This window comes from Micropterus dolomieu, linkage group LG03 (genome assembly GCF_021292245.1).
Source record: "Micropterus dolomieu isolate WLL.071019.BEF.003 ecotype Adirondacks linkage group LG03, ASM2129224v1, whole genome shotgun sequence".
Lineage (NCBI taxonomy): Eukaryota > Metazoa > Chordata > Actinopteri > Centrarchiformes > Centrarchidae > Micropterus > Micropterus dolomieu.
The window spans coordinates 27934878-27951526 of NC_060152.1; the positions used below are offsets into that span (position 1 = coordinate 27934878).

A 16649-nucleotide genomic window follows, 5' to 3' on the forward strand; every position below is an offset into this window, starting at 1 on the left:
GGAAATCCCCCGGCAGTCTAGGCCTATAGCAGCATAACTAAGGGATGGTTCAGGACTCACCTGAGCCAGCCCTAACTATAAGCTTTATCAAACAGGAAAGTCTTAAGCCTACTCTTAAATGTGGAGATGGTGTCTGCCTCCTGAACCCAAACTGGAACCTGGTTCCACAGGAGAGGAGCTTGATAGCTGAACGCTCTGGCTCCTAGTCTACTTTTGGAGACTCTAGGAACCACAAGTAACCCTGCATTCTGGGAGCGCAGTGCTCTGGTGGGGTAGTAAGGTACTATGAGCTCTTTAAGATAAGATGGTGCCTGACCATTAAGAGCTTTGTAGGTAAGAAGAATGATTTTATTCTGGAATGATTCTGGATTTTACTGTAAGCCAATGCAGAGAAGCTAAAACAGGAGAAATGTGATCTCTTTTCCTGGTTCCTGTCAGAACACGTGCTGCAGCATTCTGGATCAGCTGAAGAGTCTTAATGGACTTTTTCGAGCAGCCTGATAATAAGGAATTGCAGTAATCCAACCTAGAAGTAACAAATGCATGGACTAGTTTTTCTGCCTCATTTTTAGATAGGATGTTCCTGATTTGTGCAATATTACGTAGGTGAAAAAGGGCGTTCCTTGAAATTTGGTTGTCCTGATCAAAGATAGCTTTAGATATATCTTTAGATAATGCGTCATGGAGGTGCTTGGGCCCCAGAACAATAAATTCAGTTTTCAACTGAAACAAAACATCCAGGTTTTAGCATCCTGAAGGGACATTTGAAGTTTAGCTAACTGATGAGTTTCATCTGGCTTGATTGATAGATATAACTGAGTATCATCTGCATAACAATGAAAGTTTATGAAATATTTCCTGATAATATTGCCTAAAGGAAGCATCTATAAAGTGAACAGGATTGGTCCGAGGACAGATCCTTGTGGAACTCCATAACTAACTTTGGCATGCATGGAGGACTCATCGTTAACATGTACAAACTGAAATCGATCTGATAAATATTACTTAAACCAGCTTAGAGTGGTTCCTTTTATGCCAATGAAATGTTCCAGTCTCTGTAATAGGATCTGATGGTCAATGGTATCAAATGCAGCGCTGGGATCTAATAAAACCAGTACAGAGACAAGTCCTTTGTCTGATGCAATGAGGAGGTCATTAGTAATTTTCACCAGTGCTGTCTCTGTGCTATGATGAGCTCTAAATCATGACTACAAATCCTCAAATAAACTATTGCTCTGTAGAAAGTCACACAGCTGTTTAGCAACTGCTTTCTCCAGAACCTTAGAGAGAAATGGAAGGTTAGATATAGGTCTGTAGTTGGCTAAAACATCCGGATCAAGTTTGGGCTTTTTCAGAAGAGGTTTAATTACAGCTACTTTAAAGTACTGTGTTACATAGCCTGTTGATAGAGATAGATTCATCATATCTAGTAGAGAAGTGCTGACTAAGGGTAAAACTTCTTTAAGCAGCCTAGTCGGGATGGGGTCTAAGAGGCAGGTTGAAGGTTTAGATGAAGAAATTATTGAAGTTAGTTGGTAAAGATTGAGGGAAGCAAAGCAGTCTAAACATATATCTGGCTTTACAGTTGTTTCCAAGGATCCTGAGCCTAGACACTAGTCAGTGACAGTTGAGGGCAGGTCATAGTGAATTTTGTTAGAATTTTATCATTAAAGAAGCTCATGAAGTCATAACTACTGAGAGTTATGGGAATACTTGGCTCAATAGAGCTGTGACTCTTTGTCAGCCTGGCTACAGTGCTGAAAAGAAACCTGGGGTTGTTCCTATTTTCCTCTATTAATGACGAGTAGTACGCTGCTCTGGCATTACGGAGGACCTTCCTATAAGTTTTAAGACTATCTTGCCAAATTAAATGAGAATTTTCCAGTTTGGTGGAACGCCATTTCCTCTCAAGTTTCCTTTATTATAATATACCATGGAGCTAACCGTCTTTGTTTTAATATTTTCTTTTTTAGAGGGGCTACAGAGTCGAGTGTCATTCGCAGCGAGCCTGCAGTACTATCAACAAGATGATCGATTTGGGAGGGACTGAAATTAGCATAGGAGTCCTCTGTTACTTTGTGATCAGATAACGAATTTAGAGCTGATGGAATTGCATCCTTAAATTCAGCTACAGCTCTATCAGACAGACATCTTGAATAAAAACCTTTGCCCAATGGCGTGTAGTTCAGCAATACAAACTCAAAAGTTATCAAACAGTGGTCAGATAAAGAGGGATTCTGTGGGAACACCACTAAATGTTCAATTTCAATACCATATACCAAAACAAGGTCGAGGGTGTGGTTAAAACAGTGAGTCGGTTCATGAACACTCTGAGAGAAGCCAATGGAATCTAACAGAGAGATAAACGCAGTACTGAAGCTGTCATTCTCAACGTCCACTTGAATATTAAAATCCCCTACAATAATAACTTCGTCCATTTTAAGGACTAAAGTTGACAAAAACTCTGCAAATTCAGATAAGAATTCAGAGTACGGACCAGGTGCTCGGTACACTAACGAAAAGAATTGGTTGCAGTGATTTCCAACTTGGGTGTGAAAGACTAAGAACAAGGCTTTCAAATGAGTTATAATTTAGTTTAGGTTTAGAGCTGATTAGTAGGCTAGAGTCGAAGATAGCTGCAACTCCACCTCCTCGGCCTGTGCCTCGAGGAATGTGAGTATTAATATGACTGGGAGGGGTGGATTCATTTAGGCCAGCATATTCTCCATCACCCAGCCAGGTTTCAGTAAGACAAAATAAATCAATATCATAATCTGATATTAGTTCATTTACTAGTACACCTTTAGAAGAGAGAGATCTTATGTTTAAGAGTCCACATTTAATTTTACTATTAGTTTGCACTATTGCTCTTGTGGTTTAAATTTTTATGAGGTTTTTATGCACAGCTCCTCTTCTGTTTACCTTTGATTTAAATCATTTCAATGGTCGGGGGACAGACACCGTCACTATAGGATTTTCACTAAGTAACTCCTGGAATGGAGGAGCAGAGAAGTGTGTTAGACTGTGACTCTGCAATATTAGAGGCAAACTTAGAGGCATTTCACCATATGTAAATGGTTTAGTGCCTGGTTTAGCGCCTGGCAGAGAACTAAAGCCTGTGCATTTGTCTTCTCCTGCAGAGATTCCTGCAGTTCCTGGCGTCTAGAAACACCCTGTTCAACCTCAGCAACTTCCTGGACAAAACTGGCTCCCACGGTGGGTGGTGTTTCTTTCCTTCTTATCTTTGACTAAACCAGCCCTTCACCACTTTCAACAACGATTCGACCATATATTCTTTCCTTCGCCCTTTGTTTTTGTGTTCCATCTCCCTCTGACAGTTAAATTTAACATTTAACAGATGTTTTTAAGCAGTTGCAATAAGCTTGAATGTTATCACCAAACTCACTCCTCTATACATCAGTGCTAGCTGTCTTAATCCCTGCTCCCCTCAATTAAACCCATCACCATGGAAATGAATGCTTTCTCCCACGTTGATAAACACTGGGTTCACAGTCTGTTTTCATGGACATTTTGTCTTCTGGGGTGACTGGGCTATCTGCAGAGTTGAGAAAACCCAATTTTAAAAACTACATAATCAGGATAACATTTAACATTTCAGTAGTAATCTTAGCATTGTCTCACAGCGTTAAGAAAATAGTTAAACTTTTAGCTTCAACAGATAGATGAGAAGATCAATACAACTCTCTATCAACACCTCTAAAGCTTTAGATATTTTGCCTTTCAACAGAGCCTCACTAGTGTTTCCCCCTGCTTCTGTCTTTAAGCTAAGCTAATCTTCTCCTTGCTCTAGCTTCAAATTTAGAATACAGACAAGAGAGACTGATGAAGATGGATTCCACTCTCATACCTGTCTGTTAAACATGAAGCTACAGACAGGTGATTAGCTTAGCTTAGCATGAATACTGGAAGCAAGGCGAAACAGCTAAACTGACTCTCTCACACCACAACTTGTTGTTTTTACGCATTGGTTTTTGCATCTCAAACAAACAAACAAGATAATAATTAGTGAGCTTTAGAGACGCTAGAAGGTACCTTTTTTTTACCTTTAGACAGTGCCAGGCCAGCGGTTTCCATCTGCTTCTAGATTTTATAATAAACTAATCGGCACCACTTTAGCTTCATGCTAACGGGAGTGGTATCAACAAACAAGTGTTTTATAATCATGTTTGACTTCCTTTAAAAACTGAGATCCACCAAATGCATTTTATCATTCATACAGTATATTTTCTCATAGGTGCAAATACTCCCTACAATTGTATTTAAGAAACTTTGTAACATCTTGACTTTAAGTTGGGTTTTTTTGTAAGCCTTTGAAGAGCCTACAATACCCTACACTGAGCTGACATTGAAGACTGTGCATGTGTTTTACATTTGAGTGTCTTCTTCAGGCTACGACATGTCCACGTTCATCAGACGCTACAGCCGCTACTTGAACGAGAAGGCCTTCGCCTACAGACAGATGGCTTTCGATTTTGTGCGAGTCAAGAAGGGGTAGCGTTTCTCATTTCTCTCAACATCTCCTTGCTGCATGACAATTTAAGCATTATTATTGATTTTTAGTCTTTTTAAAATGCTTTGTTAGTTTATCCAGGGCCAGAACATGACGCTTTCTTACTTGCCCTTCATATTGATCAGAATAACACACATCCCACTGGGGTCTTGCGTTGGATGGACTCAACTACCTCCAGCCTGGCGCTGGGCCAAGTATATAGCTTTACTGTATGTACTGAGTGCTGTTAGATGGCAGACAAAATTAGACAGACAGAAAAATACAAATGCAGACTACAGAATAGAGATAAGACATGTTGGTGGATACTGTATGTGTGACAGGTACAGACAGCTATGTGTTGGCAGACAAATAGTATGTGGGCCTCTCTGTCTGAGAGCTGCTGGCGAATTCTCACGTTATTTATTTCTTCCTCCGTCTCAGAGCTGACGGAGTGATGAGGACCATGTCAGTAGAGAAGCTGTTGAAAGGAATGCCAACCCTGCAGAGCCAGATCGACGCACTGCTGGATTTTGATGTGAGTGGCACTCCGTAATAGGGAACAAAGTCACTTTGCAAGGTTACCGAATTTGCTGAGGGATAAGCACAGTGAGGAAAAAAAAGCTGCCCGCTGGGTCCAACAAAAGCTTAGTGCTATAGCAGCATCTATGAAGACATGTCCCTTTCACATGTAGGTTTGAATTTAATGTCTTCTATAACTGAAACAACACATGTACTGTATTTCAATTGTGTAGATTTCAGTCTTCAAATTCATCGGTGTGTAATATAAAATTCTCTATTTGCAATACCTTCAAAATATACCATTGCGATTACAGACTACATCTGTGTTATCCATTTCATCAGTATTATGCTGTATCTGCCTTTGATGAAATTTCATTTAATACTGCTTGTAAGTTTTTAAAAGCTGTTATATGTTTCATCTGTTTGTCGTCAAAATCCTAACCACGCATTTCTGTCCATAGGTGCATGCACAAGAACTGAACAATGGAGTGATAAATGCCTGCTTTCTCCTACTCTTCAAAGATCTGATCAAATTATATGCCTGCTACAATGACGGCATCATTAACCTGCTAGGTAAAGAATCATCAATATTTTCGCTTTATCACTGTGCCCTTAAAGAATAAGGCTATGGTTATGGTATAGATGTATATTTACACATGCCGTGAAAACAACAAAACCATCAACCATCAATACTTTCCACCTTACCTACACTTTGCACTCAGCCCCAAGCCATTTGTTCCAATTGGGTCACAAATACATAGTTCTATTTTTTCACAAGGCTAAAACAGCTGAGCAGTGTACTTTTTAGTGAATGTTATTCAAACAGGAGTAAATTATGTATTTTGGGGGACTGTTTATTTGCCCCAGATTTGGTGATCTAGTGAGTATTTACAGCAGCAGAACAGTGTATGTGGGATAAAGTCAAACCAAACTACAGTGCACATGTCCATGTAATGAATGAACATGTCACCCAGTGCAATGGTTTGGCTTGCCTCTGTGTTTTTAACAGTTTTTGGACACAATGGTGAGGCTTTGGCTAAACAGACACTACTTGTTAGTAGGATCAATTCATTGTTGGTTTTGATCTTTTTCATGGGATTTGTCCACAAAAAAGAAATACATAAAGTATCACCAGACTGATTCTTTAACTTTACGGGGGATAGAAATTCATGTTTCCGGGTCGCTGTGGTCTGTCCAGAGAAATTTTTCCAGATGAAGAGGAGCCAGTGTAAAGACGGGCTGGAGATCTACAAAAGATTCCTGACGCGAATGACTCGGGTTTCAGAATTCTTCAAAATTGCTGAGGTAGCCTGCAGAGCACATCACATCACTGAAGAATAGCTAAATGTTGCTGTTGCATTGAAATGTCACTGTCTTATTTTACAGCAAGTGGGAATAGACAAAAATGACATACCTGAACTCACTCAGGTAAGACTGACTTTTCCTGAACTTATTTCTTATTATTGAATAGAGGTTTTTTTAGGCCACATACTAACAGAGCATGTCAGTATTGTGTTTTGTACTGTGTGTCATGTGAATGTCTAAAGCTACCCCCTGTTTTTTTCTCCTGCTGTGTTCAACATTATTGCTCCTCTTTAATAATAATAAGACATTCACAGACAGCCACACTATGTTGTAAAAAGGAGGCAAATCGCACTGTACCCCCTTGTGCACTTCTCCATGCAACCAATGAGCTGGTTCTTTGATGATTGACGGCCCCTGTGCCCCCACCCCCTTCTCTCTTCACTTCCAGAGATGCAGATTGATCATTCAGGCTGAGAGTGTGAGTAGTGAGCACAGAGCTAGCTTTGGGAAGCAAACAGCTTAGGGAAGGTCAACATTTGAACTCTTGTTGAGTGCACTGTATTGAAGCACACTGCACAGCGAGTGCACACCTGGCAGACAGCCGTCCGGCGCTGTGATGAAGTGGGATGATGATACTGGAAGAGCCCGATTGGTTAAGCTGTGATATGCTGAGCAGTGCTGCTGACCAGGCGGCTGTTTTCCGCTGCTAAAACTCTGAGCTAAACATAGTTTTAGTTCAACAACTTTATGAAGGCACAGCAGATTGATATCCTCAAATTGTGCTGCAGAGTTTCCATAACAACTGTAGAGTCAGTGTAAAGAATCATTTTGACTTTTTGATTCCTGATGTTTGGGTCACTGACCAATACAAGACATTCCCACGATAAGAAACTGCTTTTCTCCTGTTGGTTCCTGAATTAGTCCCCGGCTTCTAAACTCTTTTATGTTGTGGAAACTCTATCCTTACAGACATGGCAGTATGGATGACTTGCACGAAAAGCATGCTGTAATGCTGTCTGAATAAGCTCAGGTTTGACTGGTCACGGAGAGCTCATGGTGTAAAATAGGTCAACACCTTTAGTGTAGCGTATTTGAAATGGAGATGGTGTGTTCTATCTCCAGAACCAGTCAAATTTAATTCATTGTCAAAGCCTTGCAGACATGCCACCACCTTCATTATGCTAGCTGACTGGATTTGTGGCCTAAATATAGGTATGGTTTGACATTTTGGGTAATGTGCTTGTTCACTTTCTTAAGAGTTAGCTTAGAAGAGGGATCACACTCTCATGTCTGTACGCTAAATAGATAGAGTTGAATTTGTACAAAATGTCTCTGCGGTAGCCTGATAAAATGAAACATAAACAACAAATAAATATTAGGTCAGTGACTCTATTTGCAAGATCCCACCATTTTTCTTATTAGCCAATGTGTAGCAGTGTTTCAAATAATATTCTGCCATAAATTAGCAGGATAACATCATTAATCGTCACAGCCCAACCTACATATCTTAGAGGCCTCTGTCTTTAAAAATGAAATACTGTATGGCTGATAAAATTTGATTAATAGGTCTGTGAGAGCACAAAATTTAAATCTCCTAGATGCCTCAAACCATCGTGGATTAATTTCAATCTCAGCAACCAGTTTCTGCTCGTAACCCTTCCAGGAGGATTTACATCACCACAAACAAGACAGAATAATGTTACCATCTGACTGTCTTTGTCGACGTGGTGTTATGTCATCGCTCATGTATGCTTGCGTGCTATGTTTTCGAGCAGTGAGTAGATGTAAGAAACACTGCAAATGGTGGCAGCGTCAGTCAGATCAGATCATGTTCCAAACATATGCTTGGAGCCTGTTGCTGTCACCAATACAGGGAGATGGTTCAGCAGCTTTTATATTAGCCTCCTCAGATGAGAACTACTCCTCTATATGTCTAAGCGTTTCAATGATAGAGCTGTTATATCTGTCCTTTGTCTACAGCCTTCTCTGTTCTTGGCAGTGAGGACAGACACATTAACATCTCCAGATGATAAATGGCCTGCCCATCCCTCTCAGTGCCAAGACTAAATATGAACAGCTTCTCTGCTTTCTTGGCCTTTCAACATTTAATAGAGAAGGCATCTTTAAATGGATAGATCCAGGAAATGGAGCAGGGAATTAAGGAAAGTGAATTATAGACTTATTTGGCTGGCTGAATTAGCTTTGACCTCTCTTAATAATCCTTTTGGATATTGTACTATCCATTTTACTGCATGTCGGTAGGTGATAATGTCCCATTTAGCCTGGTTGAGCATGCAGCTTTGTATAGTGGCTGTCTGGAACATTGTTCACTCTATTAGCATGAAGATTAAACAGTTTTTATTTTCTATTTTATTGTTAATTCTTTTTGCTGTGTTTTTTTGTGTCCTGCTTTATCCCTCTCTTGGTGGTCCATTTCCTGTGGTAACAAAAATAATTCTGCAAATGTCCAAAGCATACTAACAACTTCAATTGATTGATAAAGTAGTTGACAAATGTTTTTATAAGTCCTGTGTTTTGCAACATAGGGAATATCGGATCAAAGAATATTGTATGCACAGTAATCAAAGCCTGAGAAAACATTCAATGCTAACTTTCAGTAATTGATCATTCTGGAAACTTGATGATACAGTCATATTTGGTTCGTACTCAAAGATTATTGATAGCCAGCTGCCCTAGTCTGGGCTTGGGAAGTTTTATTTATGTTGCCAGTCATCACATAAGACAAAACATGTAGTCAAGTGATGCAACAGTTCAACAAGACAAATGCACAAGTTCACTGAAATACGATACGAGATTATCAGATCGTATGAGCTAATTGCAGATAAATTGGAATCTGTGTTTATAACAGCCGATAATATGACATTTAAAAAAGAAACAGAGAGGGATCCTTCAGTCATGTTACGAGTGTTATTGTTGCATGGTGTTGTCCACCAGAGGCCACTTTGCAACTCCCCTGTTGGCAATGGCTGTTTGGAACAACAAATCCACCACAAAACACAGCAATCAGCTGTACTTTCGTTCTCTTATAAGTACTGTTAATAACAATTTAAAAAGAGTTTATTTTAAACTGCATTATGTCATCTCATCTTGGAGAGGCCTCATAAATACACACAAAAAAAGTTAGGGATAATCTTTGTTAATGTGCATTTCTGAAAAGAAGGGAAAAAAAGAATATTGGCTGATATAACTGAAAATCGATATCAAAATTGGTATCGGTCTTAAAAATCCCATATCAGTCGGGCTCTATATTGCATTATTGGCAGGGTTTTCATTTTTGGGATTTTGGACCTAAATCAAACTGACATTTTGGAAACATCAGTTGTTGTTACTCTGCAATTTGCATGTTGATTTGAGTACCATCTGGATCAGCAAATCATAATTAATTATACTTTCATCAAAAGGTAGCATGACCACTGAAAATAGCAATTCTTCTGGCCCTGAACCCAGAGACAGACTGAATTTCAGAGATGAATGAAACAGAGAATAGAGTATTCTCAGAGTCAGTGCTGTCACATTGGTGTTGATTAGATTATTCTGAAAAACTGCACAAGAAGGGTGACTATCAGTGCACCAGGAGAGACACACCTGATCTCACAGCAACTATCCATTAAAGCATGCTAGCCTGGCACACTTAAACGGTACGTGTCATGCTACCTACAGTGTAAAGCCAGGCAAAACACCCACATCAGTGGGTTGACATCTGTCTCTATTGAGGATGCCAGGTAATTCATCCAATAACTTTTTAAGGTTTCATTGTGACATCAACCTGAGCTGATGTCATGTGACATGTCCGTTTGGTAAAGGTGCAGCATATTTTACATGTGGTTAATAAACAAACTCTTATTCCAAAAGGAGGCATGATCTAAGAAGCAGTCACTCAAATGTGATGGATAGAAATAACCCAGTGCATCAGTGTTTCTCTTTGACTGTGTGGTCCTCTCTGTTCTGTTGTGGAGTATAATCAGTATTGTGAGCTATAACCAACCTTGATACTGTGTTTGAGCTAGAGCTGATAACGGCATAACCGCTCTTTATTATTCTACAGGCCCCAGAAAGTCTTCTGGAGTCCCTGGAGACCCACCTTAACACGCTGGAGGGGAAGAAGCCGTAAGTTGTTCAATATACATGCAACCCGTTTTGTTTTCTCAATCAGTTAACCAGCAGTAACACAGAGCTGACGCTCCAGTAATCCTGTAATTACAGGTATACCGTTTAATGGCTCTTGCCGTGCTGAGACCATGTCTGTAGTGAATATGGCAAAGGATAGCTTGGATGCAGTCCAACATGTACCAGGGTATCCAACGAAGGTTAAAGTCAAGGGCAACTGGACCATCTGGTCAACCAAGTCCAGTTGCCCTTGACTTTAACCTTCGTTGGATAACTATGACCTGGATGACTGAGAATCTTCACAGACATGTACCAGAGTACATTTAGCTCTTTCTGTGTTGCCTGTTTGATCTTTGACCAGTGTTACGTCAGTGACAACTCTATCTAGACTCCCCTGTTGCTTCTCTAACATGTCATTTCCTCTGTCTTGACTGAACTCAGAGAGGATAAGTAAGTATTCTACGTCAATGACAAAAGGACATGTATTTGTTATTTTACCATAATTTGTATTGATAAACTTTTTTGTTCAATTTTGGTTACAGTTTTCAGTGATTCTATAGAAAGTCCATCTGAACAAGCAACTTACATTTATATTGTTGTGTCCCATAGTTTTGTTGATGCATGCAATTGTGACCAAACATCACTTGCGTAATTGTTGTCATTGACATATTGTACAATGACTGCTCCTGCCTTTCATCTGACGACATTACTAACATATTCATGTTTGTTATCATCTTACTGTACAGTCAGCCCCCACTTTCACAAAGCCTTAGACGCATGCCATTCAGAAACAAAGCTTTGTTGAAGAGGAGCTGGGGCCAAGATGCTGTTACTCAGCAGTGCAGTGTGGATCCATTAATTGCAGATGTTTACTAAATGTAATTGCTTTGAAATGCTGCCTGCCTGAAAACACCAAAGTGATACTTAAGCTGTCACTTTGCCTCCCAATCTCAGTACCAGCCATTATGTTTCGGCATGTACATCATTAAACTCTTTAACTCATGTGCTATCATTGCTTTTGCAGGTCGCCCACTAAGGTAAGGATGTGTTTCATAATAATCATAATGTAGTGGTAATAATGTTAGCCTTCATTTATATATAGCACTTATTGAGATCGTCACTGAGCAGCGTATAAGCAAGTAAAAACTAAATGCTTAATTCGACTTTTAACTTCACCCTTAACTGTTCCTGCTACAGACATGTAACATGTAACAGACATGATTCACTGTGAATTCATGTGTAAAGAAAAGAGCTGTTGAATCACATCAGCTTACATAACAGTGTTGGTCACCATGTTAACGGGGGTCCTTCTTTGCGACAGGACACCACAGCCAACAACAGCTCACCGGGTGCTGCTACCGCTGCTGTTGCTGCTGCGCCGGCCAAGCCAGCACCTCCCGCTACCGCTGGCGGGCCCCCTGCTCGCCCCGGGCCACCTGCCAAACCTCCTCCGCCTTCTGTCACTCCCACTGCACCGGCCCCCACCTCCACCACTGCCAGCAAGTAAGAGTCACTCAACAATATTACAAAGTGTTTCTGCTGAGCTGGATCAATATTTCATTAGAAATGGATTCCCTTTGTCCCCCTTTCTATTTCTTTCTTTGTGTTTAGTGCTCTTGATGATGGGTTCTTGTTGGATCTAGACCCTATGTCCTCCTCATCAGCAGGGGGCGCTGCAGCGACTTCCTCCATGACTGGATGGGGAGGTAAGAACTTTCTTTCATATCAAGCTTTGTGTTCTGGCAGGGTTCATTGGCAGTTTATAATGATAACAGTGGTAGATTTGCATCCTGAAAGTCAAAGTAATTTTTAAAATAATGCATCCTTAAGGTCAGACACGTGTAGACAAATGCAGCTTCTCATTTCTAGCTGATAACCGTCAGTTTTGCCACCTGAAATGACAAATGTTGGAAACAGATTGAACACTGTCTGTTTCTGTTACGTTCTAGTTGTGGACAGGAATTTTTCTAACACAGCCTGTCACCCAACAACAGATCCACAAAAAGTTTCATCCATTCCTTGCTCCTGGGTTTTTGGTTTCAGAAAACTACCTGCAACCCAAACTCTTGAAATGCTGAGTATCCCTCTCACTACAGCCCCAAGTTTGATAGACCCGCCATGCCAAGTTACTGTTGCTCAGCAATGGCAGATCAATGTTCGGTGAAGGGATTTACCAAAAAAGGCCAATTTGCGCTAATGTCAAAAATAGATACTTGTTAGCCTAAACTTGAATCTACTGACAGAAAAAAAAATATCAGTAAATGACGGAGCATAGACTTTTTCAAATTCAAATGGGCCGTACAGATGTTTTGCATGATTCATCCCATTAACTACCAACCCTTTTAGTTTACATTACTGTGGACCATGAGTGATTTTAATACCAATTTTCAAATTGGTGGAAACCAATTGCTGCTTAGAAGAAGCAGAAAGAAGGAAATGTATTGTAAAATGGTTAGCAGTAAGATCTATATACAATTTGCAGTCAATGAACTCAAACAACAAACTGTGGTCTTTTAGCATGACTCCCGAAAGAAGTGGTACGCTCGGTGATGTTTTATTGGACAATGTGGTTTAAATTACACACCATTTCTATTATAAATCTGCTGTTGCATTTTGGCATGCCCTCTGTTTATCCCCACATCTCCACTGATACCCTGAAGGTGGCAAGAGTCCAACTATAGCATTTCAAAGCCTAAATTATATTAAGGAGCTTTGAGCTCAATTGGGCTTTACCATTAGTCCATGTCTGTTTTTTTCTGGCCTGTTGTCTATAATGGCAGGCTTGCAAATGAAAGATTCCTTAATCTAAATTTTATCTCCATACGTACAGTAAAAATCCTACTGCTTTTGTTTGTACGCTTCACCTTCTGTCTCTCTCTGTCTGTCTGTTGTGCAGATCTGTTGGCTGAGGGTGAGTATTCTGTTGACACTGCGCTACAGACTGAATATGAGAAATACTTACAAGCCTCTGATTTTTTAGCTTCCTACCTGAAGAATCATTGTCTTTGTGTAAAGCTATTTTCACCTTCAGCACCCAAATCCTCCACAGTAAGCCTGTCTTTTTTTTTAGTATTTTTGACACATCCTATTTCTCTCTTTTTGGGGGTTGTGACTGGGTCGTGGCGTTTGGATTACGGGTTTTATCCGCATAGCAACTCCGGCTGCCCCTGACGAAGCCTCTGAAGCTCTCTTGGCGGAGAGCGAGTCTGCTGATTCTGCTGCCGCTTCTGCGACCACTGCCACTGCCGTTGCGGCCGCACCGGTGCCTGCCTCGCTGCCCATTTCAGCACCAGCTACCACCGCAGCTGCAGATATGGACCTCTTTGGAGGTCAGTCTGAAGATAGGGTGTAGACCAGGATACACGGCATGGCAGCCGCCTGCTTGTCTGCAGTGCGCCATCTTAATAGTTTACAAATTGGTTTCGTTTTGTATAAAGTTGGTATATAGAGGATTGGGATTTATTTATCACTCCCTAAACTTTGCCTAGAACCACAAAAAGTCTACAAGCTTTCGTACCATTGGATTACAGTTTATGTGATACCTGAAGATTGAGGAGAATCTGAGGTGCCTGCATTTTTGATGCAACATGGAAACATAGAAAGTAGAAACCTGAGTAGAAAGCCTCTCATGTGTTACCATTACATTCGAGTCACAGAGCTACACTTTCGATTAAAAAAAAATATATATAGAATAACCCAGCAGTCTTAGTTCACGACGTTATGTAAGCTCTCTTAGCTTTTTTAGTCTAATAAATAACCTAAACACAAAATGTCAAGAAAGGAAATTCCACTTAACTAATGGTCTTGTAAACTCATTCTAGACAATCCATCCAAAACCATCTTGGTTAGTCTTCCCACTGTTCCAACAATCACCAACTCTATTTTGGTGGAAATAAACCCTTATTTCACAGAGTAAGATGTGAAAATATTATGGCTGTACATGCTGTCGCTGCCTCTCTGATGCCCAACTTCCCTCTCGCTCCTCTCCCACTTGGCCCCCTTTTCTGAACCCGCCTGAACCCTCCGTGTCTTCATATTCCCTGTCGTCAAACTGGCCTGCGTCGTTCTCTGAGGCTGTGTTCTGTCCCGGTCCAGCCATGATCACTGGGAGGCTGGGTGGCTGGTTAGCTGCACGGCTAACTGAGCCAACTAGCTAACATCAGTTTGCAGCAGTTATGACCTGATATGTGACATGCTGCCCCCTTTTTCTTGGGAGTATGATGATTTCGACAGGTGGAGATTAGTCTCAATTCTTACACATTGTACCTTTAAAGCCTTTTCTGACCATCTGGTTGAAAACACATTTTGACTGCTGCACAATCATAAACATTTTATACTGCTTTATTAAGTTGTTATTTTATTTCCATGACATATGTCCTTGCTCTTTCTGTAAAACACAAGCTTTATTTTCTATGAATATTTCAAATATTGGATAGAAACGTCAGTATATGCCAATATAACAATATATTTGTTAGGATTAGGAAAAAGAGGCAAAACTTGAAAAACGGTTTACAAATCGTTTTCTTTTTATCAGGCAGCGGAAGAACTTTTTCATCTACATGGTTAGAAAAGTCTGGAAATGCCTTCTGGGTTTGTCAAAGTACACCAGATAGATATTTTCCGGAAAATCAGATGCTTAGTGTTGTTACTCGAATGTAATGGTTTTCTCTCCTGACTTTTTTCTAATGGTTTTTACATCCTGCTTTGTGGCAACCATGTATACTATGCTGACATAATGTCAAGCTTTCACTCGCTCTGTTTTGCACTGAGCCCAGAGCAAAACATTTATCATTTGTGGCACATCCCAAAAATAGAGCTATATGTGTAGTGGATAATTTGTTTTGTGGGTTTATTCAAAGCTGCACAATTGCAACTAAACACTAATGCGTTTCGACATTAATGTTTTTTAAACATTAATCAGAGTGTGGTGTCATAACTGTGTGCACCTCAATAAACCCACTGCAATGGAATTAATCTGCTATTATGACTTGTATTTTGGGGATTTGCTGCTTTTTGCTTTTTTTTGTTAATCACCGTTGATGATTTTTTCCCTAATGGCTTACTAACAGTTTCATAAATATGTCAAGATGATGAGTAGCTGGATTTCATTTAATGATATTTAGACTTTTTCCGATTAGCCTTAGCCCTAACATTGGAGAACCACCAAGTATCTGCTAAAAAGAGTTAATTGAGTTTCGTTTTTTGTCAAAGAGAGACTTTGCCTCGTCCATCCCTGAACTTGACATCTTCCCTCTTGTCACAGAGTACGAGTAACTTGTGACAATGTGCCTCATTTCACAAACCTGCACAGGTAGTGCACTCACTGAATGCAGCATTATGCAGCCCTTCAAAACTCAACATGTGACTGATCGTACAATCAGATCATTCACTGCAGTAACCGGGCTGCATATTTCTTGTATTCTCTGCTTTTTCCTGATGCTGACCTCTCATTTTTGTTTCTTGTCCATTCCATCTGTTTACTCATCTTTTGTTCTTTACATCCATGTGTCTGTCCCGGGTGTTATGTTTTGCGTTCCGGCTGTTTTCGTCTGCAATACCCTAGATGCGTTTGCACCTTCCCCAGGAGATGGTCCTGCTGCCGTGGCCGCGGGCCCTGCTGCTGATGCTTTTGGTGGATCTGGTGGGTGACAAAACAGCATTTTGTGCAAGTGTGTGTATGTGAGAGTGCGTGAATGTGCGTGTGGATGTAAAAGCTGTGGTTGCTTTTATTATACTAGAGCTGCTTCTGCTTCCAGGAGACAGTAGAACAAACATGTGCCCTCAAGGCCTACTGTCTCACCCCAAATCCTGCAGTCATTGACCCTCTCCCCCCTCATCTCGACTACTCTCCTCCTAATATTCACCCAGTGAATACTACAGTAAAAAGCACAGTACAGCTATTAACCATACACTAGTCCAAGAATTAATACCATTTGTTTTTACACCCTAACCCTGATACTACCTAATGATGATGATGATTATACTAATCATTGTCATCATTTATTTTCTTTTTCTCAATAACTCCATTTAGTCTCTCTCTTTGGCCTAGTATATAACACAGGACATTGACCAGAGCAATCCACAATGTCTATGCAAGTTATTCTTGCAGAAATTAAAAGTTCATGGAACATCTAGTTTGTGCTTAGCCTACCAAACACAGCATTAACACAAACAGTTGCAGTTTATT

At 40.3% G+C, this 16649-nt stretch overlaps 1 protein-coding gene across 6 annotated transcripts in view; it reads left to right on the forward strand.

The window, feature by feature from the left end:
• Positions 1–16649, forward strand: part of snap91a (synaptosome associated protein 91a) — a 58165-nt gene that overhangs the window by 27562 nt on the left and 13954 nt on the right. For 4 of the 6 annotated variants that reach the window (XM_046045101.1, XM_046045102.1, XM_046045100.1 and 1 more), the window contains 13 exons: positions 3141–3216; positions 4410–4512; positions 4952–5045; positions 5491–5602; positions 6228–6334; positions 6416–6457; positions 10401–10462; positions 11487–11499; positions 11784–11965; positions 12074–12168; positions 13359–13373; positions 13615–13791; positions 16026–16103. In XM_046045101.1, the coding sequence (XP_045901057.1) occupies positions 3141–3216; positions 4410–4512; positions 4952–5045; positions 5491–5602; positions 6228–6334; positions 6416–6457; positions 10401–10462; positions 11487–11499; positions 11784–11965; positions 12074–12168; positions 13359–13373; positions 13615–13791; positions 16026–16103 (1156 nt within the window). The remainder of the gene's footprint in view (positions 1–3140; positions 3217–4409; positions 4513–4951; positions 5046–5490; positions 5603–6227; positions 6335–6415; positions 6458–10400; positions 10463–11486; positions 11500–11783; positions 11966–12073; positions 12169–13358; positions 13374–13614; positions 13792–16025; positions 16104–16649) is intronic. The other 2 variants (XM_046045103.1, XM_046045104.1) reach the window with 2 other exon arrangements.